Raw genomic sequence first — 21699 nt, forward strand, 5'->3', positions numbered from 1 at the left:
CAATGTAGAAAATAGTAAAACATTTGTAAAAATCTTGAATGAGTAGGTGTGTCTAAACTTTTGACTGGTACTGTATATTTTTTGAATCACACTCATGAGGGTGTGCTGAGTCAATGGTCAACCATAAGTGTGATTTTTCTGTAAGAATTGTAGGTTTTTAGTCTCTTCAGGACATCTGTTTAAAAAATACAGGCAGGTTCAAATGAACACATGGTGTATGGAGAATATTTTATATGTAAAAGCAGTCGAAAGAATAGCTATATGAACCCGATATCACTCATACATGTAATCATAGTGTATTGTATTGACACACATAAAATATTTTTGCAGTGCATATTATTCGTACCAGGAACTATATAATAGTGGTGAGTGATTACTTTATCTCAGCATGTAACTGAACCACAAATCTTGGAAACCTAAGTCAACGGAGCTCAATAACTCGCAGTCAAACTTAAAACAAGACAGAGTTTCCTTTGGGAGAGACACTGGTATCCTGCATGTCATCAGAGGAGACTGGAAGGTGGCCCACTGAACCCCTGAACCCAGCTCTCTGTGTGTTTTTATGTGTTTCTGCCTTTCTTTCAAATCATGTCGGTCTTTATGTATTCATGTGTATGTATGCATGCATGGTGCGTGTATGTGTGTGGGATCTGGTTCTAATAACACTTCATAACCTCCACAGTTCATTGAGGAGTGTTTGAATGTCAGAACCACATTGCAGGGCATAGCTGTGCAACAGTATAATGGTTAACAATGAAGAGCTGCGGGACTACATTCACACCATCAACAGAAACCAGTCCTCTCATCGTGGGCCCCAGCTGGCCAGAGTGTGGATAGTGCTAGACCAGGTTGGATTTCCTTTACATGTTTTAAAGTGACCACTCTCACCTTTCAAATGTTATGCTAATTGACAAGCTCTCCACTCATTTAGAAAGGATCAACAGAACTACAATCCTATTTCAGATGTACAGTACTCCTGGGTGGCATGGTATTACTGAATTCATTTAAATCCTTTAATCCTTGGAAACTGCATGCCTCAAATCTAACTAAAATCTCCCCTCTTAATATCAGTTTAATAAAGTGTGGCCAAATCAAATATACATAATCTTTTGTGGTCTCGGGCAGAGATGTGGAGAGAAAACAGACTGCTTATTTGACTCTCTAACACCAGGGATATGGTCTGCCATGGCTTCCCTCTTTATTTCCAACACAGCTGCCCTCTTTAGCTGGCTCCAAATCCATACACAACAGCTTATTGTGAAACCTTGTGTGTTACACTCCTTAAACTCTTAATACTTAACTTGTTGTAATCAGTGGAGCAATCTGTCAGTAAGCCCTCGGGCAGAAAAAGAACACTAATGCGCTGTTTAAAACCTCTTAAGGATCTGCCCTTTTTCCCCCCATTTTTTTTTGCCTATAATGACATACCCAATTCTAACTGCCTGTAGCTCAGGCCCTGAAGCAAGGATATGCATATTCCTGGTACCATTTGAAAGGAAACACGTTGATGTTTGTGGAAATGTGGAAGGAATGTAGGAGAATAACACACAATATATCTGGTTTAATATATATATATATTTGAAATATTTCACCTTTATTTAACCAGGTTGGCTAGTTGAGAACAAGTTCTCATTTGCAACTGCGACCTGGCCAAGATAAAGCAAAGCAGTTCGACACATACAACAACACAGAGTTACACATGGAATAAACAAACATACAATCAATAATACAGTAGGAAAATCTACATACAGCATGTGCAAATGAGGTAGGATAAGAGAGGCAAGGCAATAAATAGGGCATGGTGGCAAAGCAATTACATTATAGCAATTAAACACTAGATTGGTAGGATGTGCAGAAGATGAATGTGCACATTGAGATACTGGGGTGCAAAGGAGCAAGATACATAAATACAGTATGGGGATGAGGTAGATTGGATGGGTTATTTACAGATGAGCTATGTACAGGTGCAGTAATCTGTGAGCTGCTTAAAGTTAGTGAGGGAGGTAAGAGTCTCCAGCTTCAGAGATTTTTGCAGTTCGTTCCAGTCATTGGCAGCAGAGAACTGTAAGGAGAGGCGGCCAAAGGAAGAATTGGCTTTGGGGGTGACCAGTGAGATATACCTGCTGGAGCACGTGCTACGGGTGGGTGCTGCTATGGTGACCAGTGAGCTGAGATAAGGCGGGGCTTTACCTAGCAGAGACTTGTAGATGACCTGGAGCCAGTGGGTTTGGCGACGATTATGAAGCGAGGGCTAGCCAACGAGATCATACAGGTCGCAGTGGTGGTAGTATATGGGGCTTTGTTGACAAAACTGATGGCACTGTGATAGACTGCATCCAATTTGTTGAGTTGAGTGTTGGAGGCTATTTTGTAAATGACATCGCCGAAGTCGAGGATCGGTAGGATGGTCAGTTTTACGAGAGTATGTTTGGCAGCATGAGTGAAGGATGCTTTGTTGCGAAATAGTAAGCCGATTCTAGATTTAATTTTGGATTGGAGATGTGAGTCTGGAAGGACAGTTTACAGTCTAACCAGACACCTAGGTATTTGTAGTTGTCCACATGTTCTCAGTCAGAACCGTCCAGAGTAGTGATGCTGGACGGGCGGGCAAGTGCAGGCAGCGATTGGTTGAAGAGCATGCATTTAGTTTGACTTGCATTTAAGAGCAGTTGGAGGCCACGTAAGGAGAGTTGTATGGCATTGTAGCTCATCTGGAGGTTAGTTAACACAGTGTCCAACGAAGGGCCAGAGGTATACAGAATGGTGTTGTCTGCGTAGAGGTGGATCAAAGAATCACCAGCAGCAAGAGCGACATCATTGATGTATACAAACAAAAGAGTCAGCCCGAGAATTGAACCCTGTGGCACCCCCATAGAGACTGCCAGAGGTCCGGACAACAGGCCCCCCAATTTGACATACTGAACTCTATCGGAGAAGTAGTTGGTTAATCAAGCGAGGCAATCATTTGAGAAACCACGGCTGTTGAGTCTGCCAATAAGAATGTTGTGATTGACAGAGTCGAAAGCCTTAGCCAGGTCAATGAGTACGGCTGCACAGTAATGTCTCTTATCGATGGCGGTTATGATATCGTTTAGGACCTTGAGCGTGGTTGAGGTGCATCCATGGAGGTACGGTGGGATTCGAAATGATCTGTAATCTTTTTGTTAACTTGGCTTTCAAAGACCTTAGAAAGTCAGGGTAGAATAGATATAGGTCTGTAGCAGTTTGGGTCTAGAGTGTCTCCCCCTCTGAATTGGGGGATGACTGCGGCAGCTTTCCAATCTATGGGAATCTTAGACGATACGAAAGAGAGGTTGAACAGGATAGTAATATGGGTTGCAATAATTTCGGCAGATCACTTTAGAAAGAGAGGGTCCAGATTGTCGAGCCCAGATTGTCGAGCCCGGCTGATTTGTAGGGGTCCAGATTTTGCAGATCTTTCAGCTATCTGGATTTGCAGTGGGCAGCTGGGAGGAGGTACTCTATTCTCCATGGACTTTAGAGTGTCCCAGAACTTTTTTGAGTTTGTACTACAGGATGCAAATTTCTGTTTGAAAAAGCTAGCCTTAGCTTTCCTAACTGCCTGTCTATATTTGTTCCTAACTTCCCTTAAAAGTTCCCTTCCCTATAACAGCATATCACGGGGGCTATTCGATACGAATGCACTAATGGTAAAAGATAATACAAAGGAAAAAACAACCGTTCTTTTGTATTTTTTTTGTACCATCATCTTTGAAGTGCAAGAGAAAGTCCATATTGTATTTTTCCAGCCCAGTTGCAATATACATTTTCCCCACTAGATGGCAGTGTATGTGCAAAGTTTTAGACTGATTCAATGAACCAATGCATTTCTGTTCAAAATGTTGTATCAAGACTATTCAAATATGCCTAATTTGCTAACTTTTTATGTTAAACATTGTGCACTCTCCTCAAACAATAGCACAGTATTAGTTCACTGTAATAGCTACTGTAAATTGAACAGTGCAGTTAGATGAACAAGAATTTAAGCTTTCTGCCAATATCGGATATGTCTATGTCATGGGAAATGTCTTGTTACATACAACCTCATGCTAATCGCATTAGCCTACGTTAGCTCAACCGTCCCGTGGAAGGGATACATATCCCGAAGAATTCAACTTGAATTCTGGTCGTAATGGTCATGGAGGCCATCCTCAATTTTCAGTGTGAGAGGGATGTGAGAGGGCTGAGAACCTGGCCAAGAGAAATCTTTCTGGGCTCTGGGAGGTTTCATCTATGCTCTAATCCGTGCGCATGGATGATGTCTGTTTTGTTGCGTGAGTCGACCATGAGCTCATGGGTTATTGCTGTCCATCTATAAACTACTCTAGGCTGTTTATGATCACCTTGTCAGCAGCCTGGCTAATGCATGTTCGTGTCTCTGTGTTTCAACTCCACACGCACTCCTCACTGAAGTGGCTGGACTTCCTTCTATAAAACAACCACTAGTAACATTGTCCCAATGGTTTCCTCATCAGGTGGGCCCAGTTGTGAGTTAAAGGGACAGGAGTTTTTGTTAAAAGATCAATTAAATCCACTTAATCCATATCTTCTGTCGTGTTCCTGATGTTAGTGAAAAAAGCCAGTCTCTGTAGTCTAGACCTGCTTTCAGAAACAGGAAGACAGATGTGGTAGACTCTTGCTTGTTGTCTGGGGGAGAGGTAAGGCAGGTGTTTTGAGGTTCCCATCCAATAGGAGAACGGGGGTCCATCTGGGACTGATTTGGCCTAATAGCCTGGTTCCTGGCACCCTGTCTCCTCTCTCACAGTGATGGTGGTAGCGGCTTAAACCGCAGAGCCGGAGTTGGGAGACCCCTGTGTGCAAGGAGGGCTGTGGTCTATAGGTTCCCCAACCACTATGGGAGAAACATTCAAGCGGTCTGCTGGGTGGTTTCAAAGGGGCATGAGGAGGAGGAGGAATCCCTGTAGAAAACAACCTAGCTGGAAGATGAAAAGGACAGTGTATCTCCTCAGCCTTAGCGGACCTTCCTCTGGCCACCCTCCTTGCTCTAGTTCTAAAATAGCAGAAGTGCTTCTTCCTGACACAACACCACGTGCCTGTTCAGTCGAGACACGACAGATGAGGTTTCAAAGACCTGTCGATCCTCTGGATTCCCCATGGCTCAGGCAGGGAGCGGCTGTTGCAGCAGCAGAACGCAGCATGTTCCTCAAATCACACCTTGGCCAGACCAAACAGCATCAGCTCTATCTCTGTGTCTCCCCTGTCCCCCATGTCCCACACTAACAAATAATGGTTCTAAATTGTACCAGATAGGGGTTATTTGGCTTGTAACCACAGCAAAACCCTTTTTGGTGCTATATAGAATACTTTTTTGAAAGTTCAATAAAAAAACATGCTCATAAGGTTCTAAATGGAACCTGTATGGTGCTACAAATAACCCTTTCTAAGGCTATATAAACAACCATTAAAAAAGGTTCTATGTAACACCAAAAAAACATAGGTGTTATTATTGCGTTAATTGACAAGTTGAAACAAGTGTGCTATATCTGGAACAGCTGGGGGTCCCCTGATGAGAGAATTGAAAACCACTGACTGATTTAGTCAACTGTTCTCAATTGACTTAAGGACATGCATTCGTTTTTCACATGACACCATCACTGGCCATAGTCATATGTAATTCATAATGGCATAACACAACATATTAAATAAACTGGAATGATCTCATGGTTGCACAAAAAGCGTTGTGCGTAAACCACACCCCCAAATATTCAAATGAGCTATGATCACTAAAAGAGCTGTAAAGAACCTTTGATGACCTCAAAGGGTTATTTGAGTCATTTGATTTCCACAGAACCATCACCCATCCCAAAGAACCATCGAGGAACCCTAATGTTTTGTTTTGAAATGACAGCTGTTTCCAGTTGTAAACTCAGAGAGGAACCAGCTGCTGTCAGCACCCAGTGGGCCAGCTTTGCTCACTCCAATCTTCCCCATTATTCCTAAATATATTAAGATGTGTTGAATAAGCCCCATTTCTCAGAGGGGCCACTGAAGTAATGTTTTCTGTTTGTTTTATTATAGGTACAATGCAACTTATAATGTCTGTACTCACGAGACCACAGTTGCTTGTTAAGCACTTGAAAGATGGAAAAATGATGATCTGGTCAGAAAAAATAGATTCAGTTATACAACGGGTTCTTCTCTTCTTCTCCTGTAAAGGGGAAATGACATGTTGTTTTCTCTTCTGAATCCTAACCACCAGCATGATTTCACCTAGAGGGTTGAGTATATCATCAAACATTGAAATTCTACCTGTCAAATATTCTACAGTAATAGTCAAGGGGAAAAGTATTCTCAGTGATGATTACTCCTGAAATGTATTGTAATAAAGCCCCCCAGGCTTATTTCAGACTCAGCGGAAGCCAGGCATTGGTTAATCTGTTCTCTGAGAATAAGATAATTACCCTCATATCAGAGTGAAGCCTCCACAATCCCATCAACCCAAGACCAGACCAGTCCTCTCAGGCCATGTCTGCTATTTAAAACCCAACCAATATGTAGGGTTCGGGAGTAACAGAATACATGTAGCCTAATGGATTACAAAAAAAAAAACAGATTACATATACTTTTGAAAAAGTAGATGAGTACTTCTAGAATTACTTTCAAATTCAGAAAGGATGTCTGCGGGAATTTGGCGGAAAAAATATTGGCCTCCTTTCTGTTTTCTCAATGATATTCAAATTAGCTTTGAAAAAATGTCTGCTTTAAATTTGTTCTGACTGAGCGAGAGTGACCAGAAATCAGAGAACACTATGATGACACATAATGCATTTAATGGATCGCAGGAAAAGAGCAGGAATAGGCTTTTGTAAACTATAGTATAAGCAATGTCATCCAATGTTGCGAATGCAAACAGAGCAAAACGAGAGATTATATTGGACAAATTAAGGTAGGTCCCCGTTTCTTTCCGCCTGCTTCCATTTAAGAAACGTTTTGCAACAGAATCGGCTGTAAAATTATCAAATCAAATTGTATTTGTCACAATACACATATTTAGCAGATGTTAATGCGGTGTAGTTAAATGCGGGTTGTTCCTAGCTCCAACAGTGCAATAGTATCTAACAATTCACAACAATACACACACATCTAAAAGTAATAGAATGGAATTAAGAAATATATAAATATTAGGATGCGCAATGTCGGAGTCGAGATATCAAAGCGTACAACAAAAACGTAAACAATACATTTTTCACATGCAAATACCACTTTTGCGAGTGCTCAAAGCATCAACTCGAAGCAATGAGCCCAATCAGTCTATCATAAACAACAGAGTAGGCTAATTATTCCATAGTTTTGGGGTTATACTCAGGTAAAACAATTTGACTAATCTATATTTCCATATTTCTAAGTTCTATTTTTGAAGACAAGGGGTGTTATATTAATTGGAATGACTGAACATATGACTGTCTGTTGTTGTTTTTTTGTGTAAAGATGGCCTAATGGCATAAATGGCCTAATCATATTATTATCTGTAGTAGAAAGCAGTGAAGCCTGCAAAACCAACCCATTAAGTAAAATGCAACGTCCATTTATGGACAGCTATGTAAACTGTAACACTAAGGTAACCTGCCTAAATGACTACTGACCCGTAGCGCTCACGTCTGTAACCATGAAGTGCTTTGAAAGGCTGGTCATGGCTCACATCAACACCATTATCCCAGAAACCCTAGACCCACTTCAATTTGCATACCGCCCTAATAGATCCACAGATGATGCAATCTCTATTGCACTCAACACTGGCCTTTCCCACCTGGATAAAAGAAACACCTATGTGAGAATGCTATTCATTGACTACAGCTCAGCGTTCAACACCAGAGTGTTCTCAAAGCTCATCAATAAGCTAAGAACCCTGGGACTAAACACCTCCCTCTGCAACTGGATCCTGGACTTCCTGACAGGCCTCCCCCAGGTGTTATGGGTAACAACACATCCGACACGCTGATCCTCAACACAGGGGCCCCTCAGGGCTGCATGCTTAGTCCCCTCCTGTACTCCCTGTTCACTCATGACTGCACGGACAGTCACAATTCCTACACCATCATTAGGTTTGCTGATGACACAACAGTAGTTGGCCTGATCACCGACAATGACGAGACAGCCTATAGGGAGGAGGTCAGAGACCTGGCCGTGTGGTGCTAGGACAACAACCTCTCCATCAACATATTCAACACAAATGAGATGATTGTAGACTACAGGAAAAAGAGGTCCGAGCACACCCCCATTCTCATAGACGGGGCTGTAGTGGAGCAGGTTGAGAGCTTCAAGTACCTTGGTGTCCACATCACCAACAAACTAACATGGTCCAAGCACACCAAGACAGTTGTGAGGAGGGCACGACAAAACCTATTCCCCATTAGGACACTTGGCATGGGTCCTCAGATCCTCAAAAGCTTCTAAAGCTGCACCATCGAGAGCATCTTGACTGGTTGCATCACTGCCTGGTATGGCAACTGCTCGCCCTCCGACAGCAAGGCACTACTGAGGGTAGTGCGTACGGCCCAATACATCACTGGGGCCAAGCTTCCTGCTATCCAGGACCTCTGTACCAGGCGGCGTCAGAGGAAGGCCCTGAAAATTGTCAAAGACTCCAGCCACCCTATTCATAGACTGTTCTCTCTGCTACCACAAGGCAAGCGGTACCGGAGAGCCAAGTCTAGGTCCAAGAGGCTTCTAAACAGCTTCTACCCCAAGCCATAAGACTTCTGAACATCTAATCAAATGGCTACCCAGGCTATTTGCATTGTCCCCCCTTTTACACCGCTGCTACTCTGTTGTTGTCAACTATGCATAGTCACTTTAATAACTCTACCTACTAACTGGTGCCCCCGCACATTGACTCTATACAGGTACCTCCTGTATATAGTCTCGCTATTGTTATTTTACTGCTGCTCTTTAATTACTCGTTACTTTTATTTCTATTCTTATTCACATTTTTTGATTTTTTGTTATTTAAACTGCTTTGTTGGTTAGGGGCTCGTAAGTAAGCATTTCACTGTAAGGTGAATACCAGTTGTATTCCTCGCATGTGACTAATTACATTTGATTTGATTTGCATGTTATGAGATAACACACATTTTGATTTAACATTGATTTATCCTGCAAAAGATGTGATATACATGTTTGTCTTCTTCTAATGCCTCTTTAACAGGTTGTCGTTTATTGGGATGAGTCTTGTCCTTGAAGCAGAACTGAGTGAGGCTTTTTGGTCTTAATTTAAGGTTAGGGTTAGGCATTAGGGTTAGCATTGTGGTTAGGGTTAAGGTGAGGTTTAGGTTTAAAATTCGATTTTATGACTTTGTGGCTGTGTCAGCTTCTAACCTGCACCTCTTAAGGGGAAAGACATCTAAAAGTAACTGAAACTAATGAGATTATATGATTTTGGGTAATCCAACATTTACATTTACAGGCCTCTCTCATATTTTTAAGTGGGAGAACTTGCACAATTGATGGCTGACTAAATACTTTTTTGCCCCACTGTATATGGCAGAACTTTTTTACTGTCTGTAATCTGTCAAATTGGCAGGGTTGGGTGTATGAATTTCTGAATGTAATCCATTACAGTTACTAGTTCCATGTCCAAAAAATGTTATCAGTGAAGTAAATGTTGGATTACAAAAAAGTATTTAGTCAGCCACCAATTGTGCAAGTTCTCACACTTAAAAATATGAGAGAGGCCTGTAATTTTCATCATAGGTACACTTAAACTATGACAGACAAAATGAGAAAAAAAATCCAGAAAATCACATTGTAGGACTTTTAATGAATTTATTTGCAAATTATGGTGGAAAATAAGTATTTGGTCAATAACAAAAGTTTATCTCAATACTTTGTTATATACCCTTTGTTGGCAATGACAGAGGTCAAATGTTTTCTGTAAGTCTTCACAAGGTTTTCACACACTGTTGCTGGTATTTTGGCCCATTCCTCCATGCAGATCTTCTCTAGAGCAGTGATGTTTTGGGGCTGATGCTGGGCAGCATGGACTTTCAACTCCCTCCAAAGATTTTCTATGGGGTTGAGATCTGGAGACTGGCTAGGCCACTCCAGGACCTTGAAATGCTTGTTTCGAAGCCACTCCTTCGTTGCCCGGGCGGTGTGTTTGGGATCTTTGTCATGCTGAAAGACCCAGCCACGTTTCATCTTCAATGCCCTTGCTGATGGAAGGAGGTTTTCACTCAAAATCACACGATACATGGCCCCATTCATTCTTTCCTTTATACCCCATGCTTCACAGTAGGTATGGTGTTATTTGGATGCAACTCAGCATTATTTGTCCTCCAAACACAACGAGTTGAGTTTTTACCAAAAAGTTATATTTTGGTTTCATCTGACCATATGACATTTTCCCAATCTTCTTCTGGATCATCCAAATGCTCTCTAGCAAACTTCAGATGGGCCTGGAAATGTACTGGCTTAAGCAGGGGGACACGTCTGGCACTGCAGGATTTGAGTCTCTGGCGGTGTAGTGTGTTACTGATGGTAGGCTTTGTTACTTTGGTCCCAGCTCTCTGCAGGTCATTTACTAGGTCCCCCCGTGCGGTTCTGGGATTTTTGCGCACCGTTATTGTGATCAATTTGTCCCCACAGGGTGAGATCTTGCGTAGAGCCCCAGATCGAGGGAGATTATCAGTGGTCTTGTATGTCTTCCATTTCCTAATAATTGCTCCCACAGTTGATTTCTTCAAACCAACGTGCTTACCTATTGCAGATTCAGTCTTCCCAGCCTGGTGCAGGTCTACAATTTTGTTTCTGGTGTCCTTTGACAGCTCTTTGGTTTTGTCCATAGTGGAGTTTGGAGTGATTTTCTGGATTTTTTTATTTTCATTTTGTCTGTCATAGTTGGAAGTGTACCTATGCTGAAAATTACAGGCCTCTCTCATCTTTTTAAGTGGGAGAACTTGCACAATTGGTGGCTGACTAAATACTTTTTTGCCCCACTGTATATAGTCTAGTCTAAGTCACAGACCTCCCCTGTCTAGTATGTCCTCTAGCTGTGTGCTGTGTGGGGTGTGCTGCTATCGTGCTGAGATTAAGTCTTCTCTTCTGCCAGGTCTTGAAGTGGGTGGAGGAGACAGTGCAGGCCCTGAAGGTTCACCTGCTCTCTTCCAATCATGACAGCGCTCAGGAGAACCAGTGGGAGGTGCCCTTTGACCCCAGCCTGAAGGAGGTCACTGTGTCACTTAGTGGCCCAGCCCCTCAGATCGAGCTCAGGGATCCCCTTGGTACATCATGCTTTCATTATGTATTTTCTCTGTATAGATAGCAAATAACTTTGTCAATACTTGAGAATAATACTATATATCCATCAGTGGAGAATGCTGAGGGGAGGATAGCTCATAATAATGGCTGGAAAGGAGCTTGTGGTTTCCACTCCAGCCATTACCATGAGCCTGTTCTCCCATATTAAGGTGCCACCAACCTCCTGTGATATCCATTTTGCTGAACATTAATGTTATTTAAAATTTTGAAATGATATTGTTATGTCTCAATTGCTTAGGTCACACTGTTAGAGTGGAGGAGGGCCTCACAGAGCTGCTGAATATCCCAAACTCTGCCCGTGTTGTCAACCTGAAGTTCCCCCGACCTGGAGCCTGGACTCTGAAGGTACTGTACTGTAGATCCTCCTGATGTGATCATCCTGTATTGAGAATGAGATAACTGCTTTAGTCACCTCTGAGACAAAATACAACAACTGAATGTCCTGTCTATGTCCAGGTGGGCTGCGGTGGCCGCCACACTCTGAGAGTTTCAGGGGTCAGTAATCTGGACTTCCGGGCTGGGTTCTCCAGTATACCAGTGTCTGAGTTCAACCATACCAGGGAGAGACCCATCAAAGGTAATGTGTGCATGCAATTTTATTTCTTTGTATGTATACATGATTGCATTGAATAACATTGGGCTCCCCTCCCCTTTCAAAGGAGTTCCAGCCCATGTGCTGCTGAAGTGTACAGGACTGAAGCCCCCAGGTCAGCTGAGTCACATGGAGTTAGTTTCAGGTTCAGGACGCTCCCTACGTACCCTCCCTGTGCCTCTGCCCTCTGACAGTGGCAGCCGAGGACTCTGGAGTGTCCCAAAATTTCGCACTCCTTCCCAAAGCTTCTTCCTCAAGGTGACAGGGAAGGATGATGAAGGATACCCCTTCCAGAGGTTGTCCAGTGTCTCCTACACAAACATAATCCCAGGTAAGAGATCCCTCTCCTCAGTCTCTTCCCTAGTGTCTCCAAGACAGACCTAGTCCTTTGTGTGACCTTTTCCCTCCTCTTTTTTTTGTCATGACAAAGATCCCCCAGCGGTGAGCATGCCCAAGGTGGTGAACGGCTTTTATATGCAGCCCGCTATGATTGGCTGTTCGGTAGAGAGCGACGTTCCCTATAGGCTGAGGTTCACCAGGAGTGGCGTTGCTATTGGGGAGGAGAAGTTGTTCCAGTGAGTCTCCATCTGTTCTGTTTGTTGAACACACTATAACACACTGTAACACACTGTAACACACTGTAACACATTGTAACACTCTATAACACACTATGAACATACTATAACACACTAGAACACTATAACACTTGACTTGCCCTCCTTTTGGATGGAACAGCCTTATGCATTCAATACCCGCTGTAAAACAGCTAATTAGGTCATGGGGTATGACACAGTGTACTGTTTGCAGTTACCAGCTCTGCAAGACATTATTGCCGATAGACTCAGTTGCCTTTTATTGCTGCATCAATCAGGAGACGGGTATACACAGGGAATTTTGTGTACATTACGCATTCGATTGTGTCATCTTGGAAACTTAACAAAGCATTATTTCTTTCTCCCTCTGTTCTGACACTCTGTTTTGAATTACATACATGAAATAATGCCGACCTCTCACAAGTGGTATTCGCTGTGTCTCTGTGCCAGAGAGGCTAATTTGTCAATGGTGTAAGACAGTATCATGTTCCCATCATCACTCATCTGCCAGCTAACTGTTCATGTGACTCAGGTTCTCTGGCAAAGCATTTTGGGAAATTCCACATGCCTCAGGTGAGGATGAGGGTTCGTACGAGTGCATCGCTCAGAGCAGCGCAGGACTCAGACGAGCGCTCACACAGCTGACCGTGAGAGGTATGTCAGAACACACACACACACACACACACACACACACACACACACACACACACACACACACACACACACACACACACACACACACACACACACACACACACACACACACACACACACACACACACACACACACACACAGTCACAGTCATAGATCACTTACAGTACCGTAGCTAGTCAAAGCTTTCCAAAATACTTATCTTATTTATATATTGCTGATTTAAATACCACTTTGAAACAAAACATGTAATTCCAAATGTTTACATTGACAGTAAAATGAACTGTTTTGTCCCTGCTCATAGTGTGTTGTTTGTCTCACTGTGTTGACTGTGTTTCCCATGAGACAGAGCCTCCTCCGGTGCTGAAGGCCCCACTGAACGTGAGCTCTACGGTGGGGGCTGTGGCCGTGATGGCCTGCCAGGTGGAGGGCTCCATGCGCCACAACCTGACTTGGCAGCGGGCAGGCGTCACTATCTTGGCCCACTCCGGGAGGGTCAGGGTCCTGCCCAACTCCTTCCTGGAGATCAATGAGGTGCAGCCCCAGGATGCCGGCCAGTACCAGTGTGTGGCCACCAATGCCAACGGAGACAGCCGAGTCACAGTGTGGCTGCTCGTCCCAGGTACTGTAGCTCACCGCACTCCAACCACACTGTACTGATCATCTGCTTAAACACTAAACACATCCTCTATACCTCCTCCAGGCCTCTGGCATCTGCTTTCCATTACTGCCTTAGTAGCATAACTGGCCCCATCTAATTGTATTGACACATTTTTTATCTACTTCTCCAGAAACACTCTCAGTCAGAACATGTTTCAAATCAGCCCAATTGATGCAAGTCGAAAATTGCAGCTTCTATGATGGGCATGGACTCAGATGCTTGTAATGCGTTTGCAAAGGACAAACAAATTTGAAACATGTCTCTGACTGTGATCCGCTGTGATCATGATGTCAGGCCCTCCTGGTGAATCACGCTCTGCCCCCAGACCAGCAGAGGTTTACCACTGCCTAGCCATGATCAGCTCTGCCTGTAATAAATTATTACTCATACAAACATGACTGGGACATGAGTCATCAGCTCTTTCCTATGTATCCTCTCTATCTCTCTGCAGAGGCCCCTTCTGTGGTAGTCAGACCCCAGAGACAAGCCTTCTCCAGGGGGTCTGAGGTCCGCCTCGTCTGCACAGCAGCCGGCTCCCCCCCTCCGCAGCTCTTCTGGAGTCATGGAAACATGTTCCTCTCTAATCGGCCAAGGTAAAGGAACTCTTAGCCCACTCAACACCTACACGACAGCAGCTGCAGAGAGTTGTTGGATTCTATTTTAACAGCTTCCCATGAATATACAAATGTCACATCTCGTTTGTTTCATTTTACAGTTGCAGCTAACCACAAACTACATTATTCCCGATTTTTGGTAAATGTACGTGATCTGGCTGCCAATAAATACATTTTCAAAAGAGATTGGATATACTTGGACATCAAGTGATGAATTTCACCAAGACACATGTATTTGTAATCATCTAAATCAATTCAAATGAATTCCCATGACTGATGTCTGTCTTCCATAATACAGGATGAGTATATCCAACCACGGAGGTCTAACAATCAGAGATGCCCTCCCCGAGGATGCTGGGAACTACACCTGCCTGGCAACCAACGAGGCTGGAACTGCCACTCAGACTGTGTCTCTCAATTATGCAGGTGGGTAGAGATGTCTTATCAGTTCCAGTCCTATTATAGGTTGAGTGAGATAGCACTATAAAGGCTATGATGTGGGCTTTCCATTTAAAGACTAGTTCTTTACCACTTTCAACCCATGAATATACACTGCTCAAAAAAATAAAGGGAACACTTAAACAACACAATGTAACTCTAAGTCAATCACACTTTTGTGAACTCAAACTGTCCACTTAGGAAGCAACACTGATTGACAATACATTTCACATGCTGTTGTGCAAATGGCATAGACAACAGGTGGGAATTATAGGCAATTAGCAAGACACCCCCAATAAAGGAGTGGTTCTGCAGGTGATAACCACAGACCACTTCTCAGTTCCTATGCTTCCTGGCTGATGTTTTGGTCACTTTTGAATGCTGGCGGTGCTTTCACTCTAGTGGTAGCATGAGACGGAGTCTACAACCCACACAAGTGGCTCAGGTAGTGCAGCTCATCCAGGATGGCACATCAATGCGAGCTGTGGCAAGAAGGTTTGCTGTGTCTGTCAGCGTAGTATCCAGAGGATGGAGGCGCTACCAGGAGACAGGCCAGTACATCAGGAGATGTGTAGGAGGCCGTAGGAGGGCAACAACCCAGCAGCAGGACCGCTACCTCCGCCTTTGTGCCAGGAGGAGCAGGAGGAGCACTGCCAGAGCCCTGCAAAATGACCTCCAGCAGGCCACAAATGCATGTGTCTGCTCAAACAGTCAGAAACAGACTCCATGAGGGTGGTATGAGGGCCCGACGTCCACAGGTGGGGGTTGTGCTTACTACAGTCCAACACCGTGCAGGACGTTTGGTATTTGCCAGAGAACACCAAGATTGGCAAATTCACCACTGGCGCCCTGTGCTCTTCACAGATGAAAGCAGGTTCACACTGAGCACATGTGACAGACGTGACAGAGTCTGGAGACGCCGTGGAGAACGTTCTGCTGCCTGCAACATCCTCCAGCATGACCGGTTTGGCGGTAGGTCAGTCATGGTGTGGGGTGGCATTTCTTTGGGGGGCCGCTTAGCCCTCCATGTGCTCGCCAGAGGTAGCCTGATTGCCATTAGGTACCGAGATGAGATCCTCAGACCCCCTGTGAGACCATATGCTGGTGCGGTTGGCCCTGGGTTCCTCCTAATGCAAGATAATGCTAGACCTCATGTGGCTGGAGTGTGTCAGCAGTTCCTGCAAGAGGAAGGCATTGATGCTATGGACTGACTCGCCCGTTCCCCAGACCTGAATCCAATTGAGCACATCTGGGACATCATGTCTCGCTCCATCCACCAACGCACGTTGCACCACAGACTGTCCAGGAGCTGGCGGATGCTTTAGTCCAGGTCTGGGAGGAGATCCCTCAGGAGACCATCCGCCACCTCATCAGGAGCCTGCCCAGGCGTTGTAGGGAGGTCATACAGGCACGTGGAGGCCACACACACTACTGAGCCTCATTTTGACATGTTTTAAGGACATTACATCAAAGTTGGATCAGCCTGTAGTGTGGTTTTCCACCTTAATTTTGAGTGTCAGTCCAAATCCAGACCTCCATGGGTTGATACATTTGATTTCCATTGATAATTTCTGTGTGATTTTGTTGTCAGCACATTCAACTATGTAAAGAAAAAAGTATTTAATAAGAATATTTAATTAATTCAGATCTAGGATGTGTTATTTTATTTTCAGTTCAGAGTAGGGTCACTTTTGAATGGTTTCTGTGAGAAACTTTTGTTGAGTGCTGTTTGAATGAATGTCTACCTGATCCATCGTGTTTGGCCTATGTTGTCTAGCTGTGAGGAGAGCTTAGATTGACAGTGGCATTTTCCCCCGTCTTTCACAGTAGGTTATAGCTTCCCTATGTTGGCAGGGTTGACAGTCCTCAGGATGTATTTTTAGCCTTGCTGTAATTGAGTGCTTGACAGAGGACACAGCACTGATGGACCATGGCAGCTTCCCCTGGTGTGTGCTTGTATTATACTCACTTTTGTCTGGGAGTGTCATTTTGAACAACACTGATCTGTAAGACACCATGAAGCTGGCTCTGGCAGGATGCATCATCACATCCTTTCAACTGTCTCTCTCTCTCTCTGGGCTCCTGCTTGTCCTTGTCACGTCTCTGCAGACGTACAAAGCGTGTGCAATGTCAGACAGCGATACTTCTATTTCTACCTCCTGTCTGGGCCGCTGCCCAATTGACAAATTTCAATTCACAATAATTTGCTATTCTGATCACGTATAGCATTGTGAGCATGTCTGCCGATTTGGTCGATAATAACACAAACGTTTTGATCATGTTTATTATTTAAGCTTTATCTTGGTTCACCCTTCCTCCACACAGAGGAACCCAGTATCTGGGTGGTGAAACAGGTTGTGATGGTCGCAGTTGGAGGTGATGCGACTCTGGAGTGCCGAGCCACCGGAGTTCCTCTTCCTCTGGTCAAATGGTCCAAAGGTAAAACACTGATCATTTGTGTGTTTTTTTGCCAATAGTACACTAGATAGGATTATATCTAATCACTTGTTTAATCTGTTATGATAAATCACATTCATTTGGTCAAAATTTTTGTCTGTGTGTCATTTTCTTGTCATTTCTCAGTTGATCTACAGGCGGGCTCAATTCCTTTTGCTGAGCAGGACGTGCATCACGGGACGCTGCAGATCCGAGGAGTGCAGGCGATGGATGCTGGGGAGTACAGCTGTGTGGCCAGTAACCCTGCGGGAACCTCGTCTGCTACTGTTATCCTGGAGGTCGGAGGTGAGGGCAGCCCTTTTAAGCTTACGGAATGAATGCCACTTTCAGATAACCAGCAATAATGGTAAGACATTGCATCCTTTATCTAAACCAAGCAGGTGTAATACAGAATATGGATGTATTTTGAACAGAGTAGTTGTATGTCCTTTTTATACACTGTATTTGATTATAGAGAACTTCCCGTTGATCTCCCACTCTTTCTTCCACAGCGGCCCCTCTATTCTCAGAAACCCCAGTTGACATGACAGTGGATGTGGGGGAGAATGTCACGCTGCCCTGTGTTGCCCGGGGTTTCCCCTTGCCTACAGTTACCTGGCGTCTAAAGGATGGTAGAGCGATCATCTCTGAAGCATACAGCAGTGGTGGCACGGTGCAACTAGAAACAGGGCATCTCCTGATCCAGGGTGAGTCTTATGTCCCTTTCCCACCATTCTTGTTTACACTATTACACTATCCCGCTATCCCAATAATGAGTTCCTTACCAAAACAGCAGGCACCAAAGAGACCACAGCCCTCCATTGGCACCAAGTGCGTGACTGGCATGGCTGACATTCTTTAGGTTCATAAACATAGAAGAGGTGGAGCACTTCAGGGCAGGATAAAGCTGGCCCTGCTGAATGAATAGAGCGTCTCCCCTTTCTCCCTCAGCGAGGGGAACTGAGGCTCTTTGAGGGCCTTAGAGAATTGACAGAGACTTTTATGTCAAGATAGGGGTGAGTGAAGTTCAACTGTATAATGTGGATATAATATATTTTGGACCATGCCTTTGGTCAGAGAGGGAGGAAGTGAGGGAGAAACAGAGAGACGGGAGAGAGAGTGGTTGGTATATCTATCCATAGCTCAGATCCTACATGTTTTTAGGCTAGGTTATTTTTTGTTGGGGAGGGAGAAACAGTAGTATTTGCATGGTGAAGTGGACTTTCATCACTGGCCCCATCTGTGTCTATGTACTGATATGATTTCCTTAAATGGCAGCAGATGTTTCTGTCGTTACCTGATATTGTTTAAACAAAGAGAGTCCAGTGGTCTCTTTATTAATGTCTCAGATATGTAGATATTGTACACGCATTGGACAACTTCATTTTCACCGTTTACACTTCACATGAGTTGACATCAGCCATTTAGACACTTGCAATGTAATCATGTCATCATGTGGTCTAAGTAAAATATACTGTTTAGGACATGTTGTATAGGCAGCTGTACTACATTGTGTCTTATTGTATTGATACATTTTTTTATGAATCCTAATGACATTATAAATAAACCAAGAGAATGCCTGTAGATGTTTGAGCCAGAGTTGATGAACTCTTAGAATGATTCTAGCTAGTATGCACTCTATTCTAAATTCCCTTACTTGCACACGTAACCTGTCTCATACTGAGGTTTGCATGGAGAAGCCATCCTATAAGTGGAATCTGTATTTATTTGATCATGATAATAGTATTCTCAGAGTAACTATGCATCTGTCCACAGATGTCTGGTTGGATGATGAAGGCCTGTATGTCTGTGAGGCCAAGAATCAGTTCGGAACCATCAGGACTGAGGCCAGAGTCAGTGTCAGTGGACTGGGTATGAGCTAGTGCTTGTGTTCAGTCTTACCTTTCTCTGCTGATAGATAACACCAGCATCCATTGCTGCCTCTCCCCATAATTGTTTCAGTTTTGAGCCTACATTATTTGATCAGCTGCTGCTTTGTATTTCAGTCTGTCTGCTCATGTAATGATATCCTCCCGTTTTGTCCAACAGAGCCCCCTCTTTTGGCACATGGTGTCCCAGTCATCACCACTGGGATTAGTGAGTCCCTGAGCATACCCTGCATGCTATTGGATGGAATACCCCTGCCAGAGAGACACTGGACCCACAATGGAAACCAAGTGAGGATGACCTGGCCTGAATAATCCTACATTACTACCTCTCAGAATGTGTGTTTATCATTGCCTAAAATGATCCATTGCTGTTCCCTAGCTGCAGCTGAGTGGCAGGAAGTTCCTGAGGAGCGATGGCAGCCTGTACATAGAGAGGGCACTCCCAGAGGATGCTGGGATCTATGTTTGCACTGCGGTGAACGTAGCCGGGTCGGTCAACACATCAGTCAGCCTGGAAGTCCATGGTGAGAGAAGATACGGTTTACAGAATGGACAAAGGGCTATGGCATGGACCATCTAATCAGTGTAGGAATGTGCCGACTATTAGTATGGGAATACAACATCTTGAGCAACTTGTAACTTGAGCACCCTGCAGTGTTATAGTTGAGAGAGTGTTTCATATACTGCATGCGTTGATGAAGTAATTTGGTCCATAGACAATAATGACAGACATCCAGATTAGGGTTCATCAGCAAGTTGTAATGAAGATGATTTGAGCTAAATCCAGTGATAATTCTGCTCCCCTTGTTGTCCATGCTCAGTAGACAGCTGTACTTGTGACCTACTTTCTCAGTACCCCCAGAGATCAGCGCTGGTCCATACCACTACATAGCCAACGAGGGCGTGGCCATCACCATGTCATGTGAGTCCAGTGGAGTTCCCAAGCCAACTGTTGTCTGGTCCAAGGTAGGATGCTATGCTTTCTGCTCTGAAGCTGTTTTTTCTTTAATGATGGTTTTGGCTCCATCATACGTGTGACAAATGGCCTTTGACAAATCGCATAATTTAGCACAAGGGAACCTAGTGGGGATTGCAATCACAGCCCATCCATCTTAAGATGAATGGCCACTAACATCATGTAAATAACCTTTAAACTAATATAACACTTGTGTATATATTATAAGGCTGCCTGTGTCAAGGAATGTTTATTCATAGCCTTGTTTCATACATTCTCAGATTAATACACTAGAGTCAAGTAAATTTATATTCTTGTCAGGTGAAAGTGAGTCTGCAAAAGCCATTTTCTGTTCAAAAAAGAAGGGGAAGTAGTACTGTGTGTGTGTGTGTGTGTGTGTGTGTGTGTGTGTGTGTGTGTGTGTGTGTGTGTGTGTGTGTGTGTGTGTGTGTGTGTGTGTGTGTGTGTGTGTGTGTGTGTGTGTGTGTGTGTGTGTGTGTGTGTGTGTGTGTGTGAGAGAGAGAGTTTAGTTTGGGAAGGGGGCTCGGCTCTGTAATTATAGCAAGCATCAGAAGTGAATTTGGGCATTGAACCTTTGGCCTAGTTATGTGTCCCAGTGCCGTTGAGTGTGTATCTGCCTGCTCTTCCTTCAGGGAAGGGAGCCCCTGCCCAGAGGCAGGTCCTCCCCCCAGTCAGACCCTGATGGCTTCCTCCATATCCTCAACCCCACTGCAGAAGATGCAGGCATATATATTTGCACAGCCACCAGTGCAGTGGGCTACACCAGCCGTGAGATCAAGCTTAGTGTCAACAGTAAGGGCTGCACATTAACTTACAGCAAAGGCTGTCCAGTGCGTGATGTCAATGGCTTCTCTCCAAAGTGTTTCATTGATAGAGGAAGTACTGTGTAAAAGAAAATCATAAGGCATTTGACATGTTTAGATTACAAAAAGTTGTATGCTTTAGAGCAGACCTGCCTCTGTAAAAAGATAATGTTTCCCTTTTCCTCAGCCAAGCCTAAGCTCATAGGTGTGAGTGGTGAGGAGAACACGGTGAAAATGGCTGCTGAGGTGGGCTCTGAGGTCATCCTCCCTTGTGAGGTCCAGGGCAGTCCCTCTCCTCTGGTCACATGGAGCAGGAACGGCCAGCCAATCCCTCCAGTCACTGCTTGGTAAGAGGAAGACCCATGGTTACATAAGAATGTAGCAACAATGTAGTGAAATGGTAAATAGTGTCACGCCTTGGTCAAAGTGTTTTGTGTTTTCGTTATATATTTGGTCAGGCCAGGGTGTGACAGGGGTTTAATGTTGTGTTTCGTATTGTTTTTTTTGTAGGTATTGGGATTGCGGCTGAGTAGGGGTGTAGCATAGGTTGGCTGCCTGAGGCGGTTCTCAATCAGAGTCAGGTGATTCTCGTTGTCTCTGATTGGGAACCATATTTAGGTAGCCGGGGTTTCACTGTGTATTTCGTGGGTGATTGTTCCTGTCTCCGTGTTAGTGTTCACCAGACAGGCTGTAATAGGTTTCACGTTCCGTTTGTTGTTTTCGTATTTGTATAGTTATTCTCATGTA

General features: G+C 44.1%; 1 protein-coding gene across 1 annotated transcript in view; it reads left to right on the forward strand.

Annotated features, from left to right (window-relative positions):
* LOC118357851 (hemicentin-1-like) overlaps nt 1–21699 on the forward strand; it is a 78820-nt gene that overhangs the window by 12472 nt on the left and 44649 nt on the right. Inside the window, exons 5-22 of the mRNA XM_035735166.2 lie at nt 11090–11261; nt 11537–11643; nt 11755–11875; nt 11958–12221; nt 12321–12465; nt 13016–13137; nt 13485–13757; nt 14248–14389; nt 14709–14836; nt 17174–17287; nt 17432–17590; nt 17797–17991; nt 19061–19156; nt 19334–19461; nt 19553–19697; nt 20027–20139; nt 20782–20941; nt 21140–21299. Of these exons, the coding sequence (XP_035591059.1) occupies nt 11090–11261; nt 11537–11643; nt 11755–11875; nt 11958–12221; nt 12321–12465; nt 13016–13137; nt 13485–13757; nt 14248–14389; nt 14709–14836; nt 17174–17287; nt 17432–17590; nt 17797–17991; nt 19061–19156; nt 19334–19461; nt 19553–19697; nt 20027–20139; nt 20782–20941; nt 21140–21299 (2744 nt within the window). The remainder of the gene's footprint in view (nt 1–11089; nt 11262–11536; nt 11644–11754; nt 11876–11957; nt 12222–12320; nt 12466–13015; nt 13138–13484; nt 13758–14247; nt 14390–14708; nt 14837–17173; nt 17288–17431; nt 17591–17796; nt 17992–19060; nt 19157–19333; nt 19462–19552; nt 19698–20026; nt 20140–20781; nt 20942–21139; nt 21300–21699) is intronic.

Source organism: Oncorhynchus keta, chromosome 25, assembly GCF_023373465.1.
Source record: "Oncorhynchus keta strain PuntledgeMale-10-30-2019 chromosome 25, Oket_V2, whole genome shotgun sequence".
NCBI classification, from domain to species: Eukaryota; Metazoa; Chordata; class Actinopteri; order Salmoniformes; family Salmonidae; genus Oncorhynchus; species Oncorhynchus keta.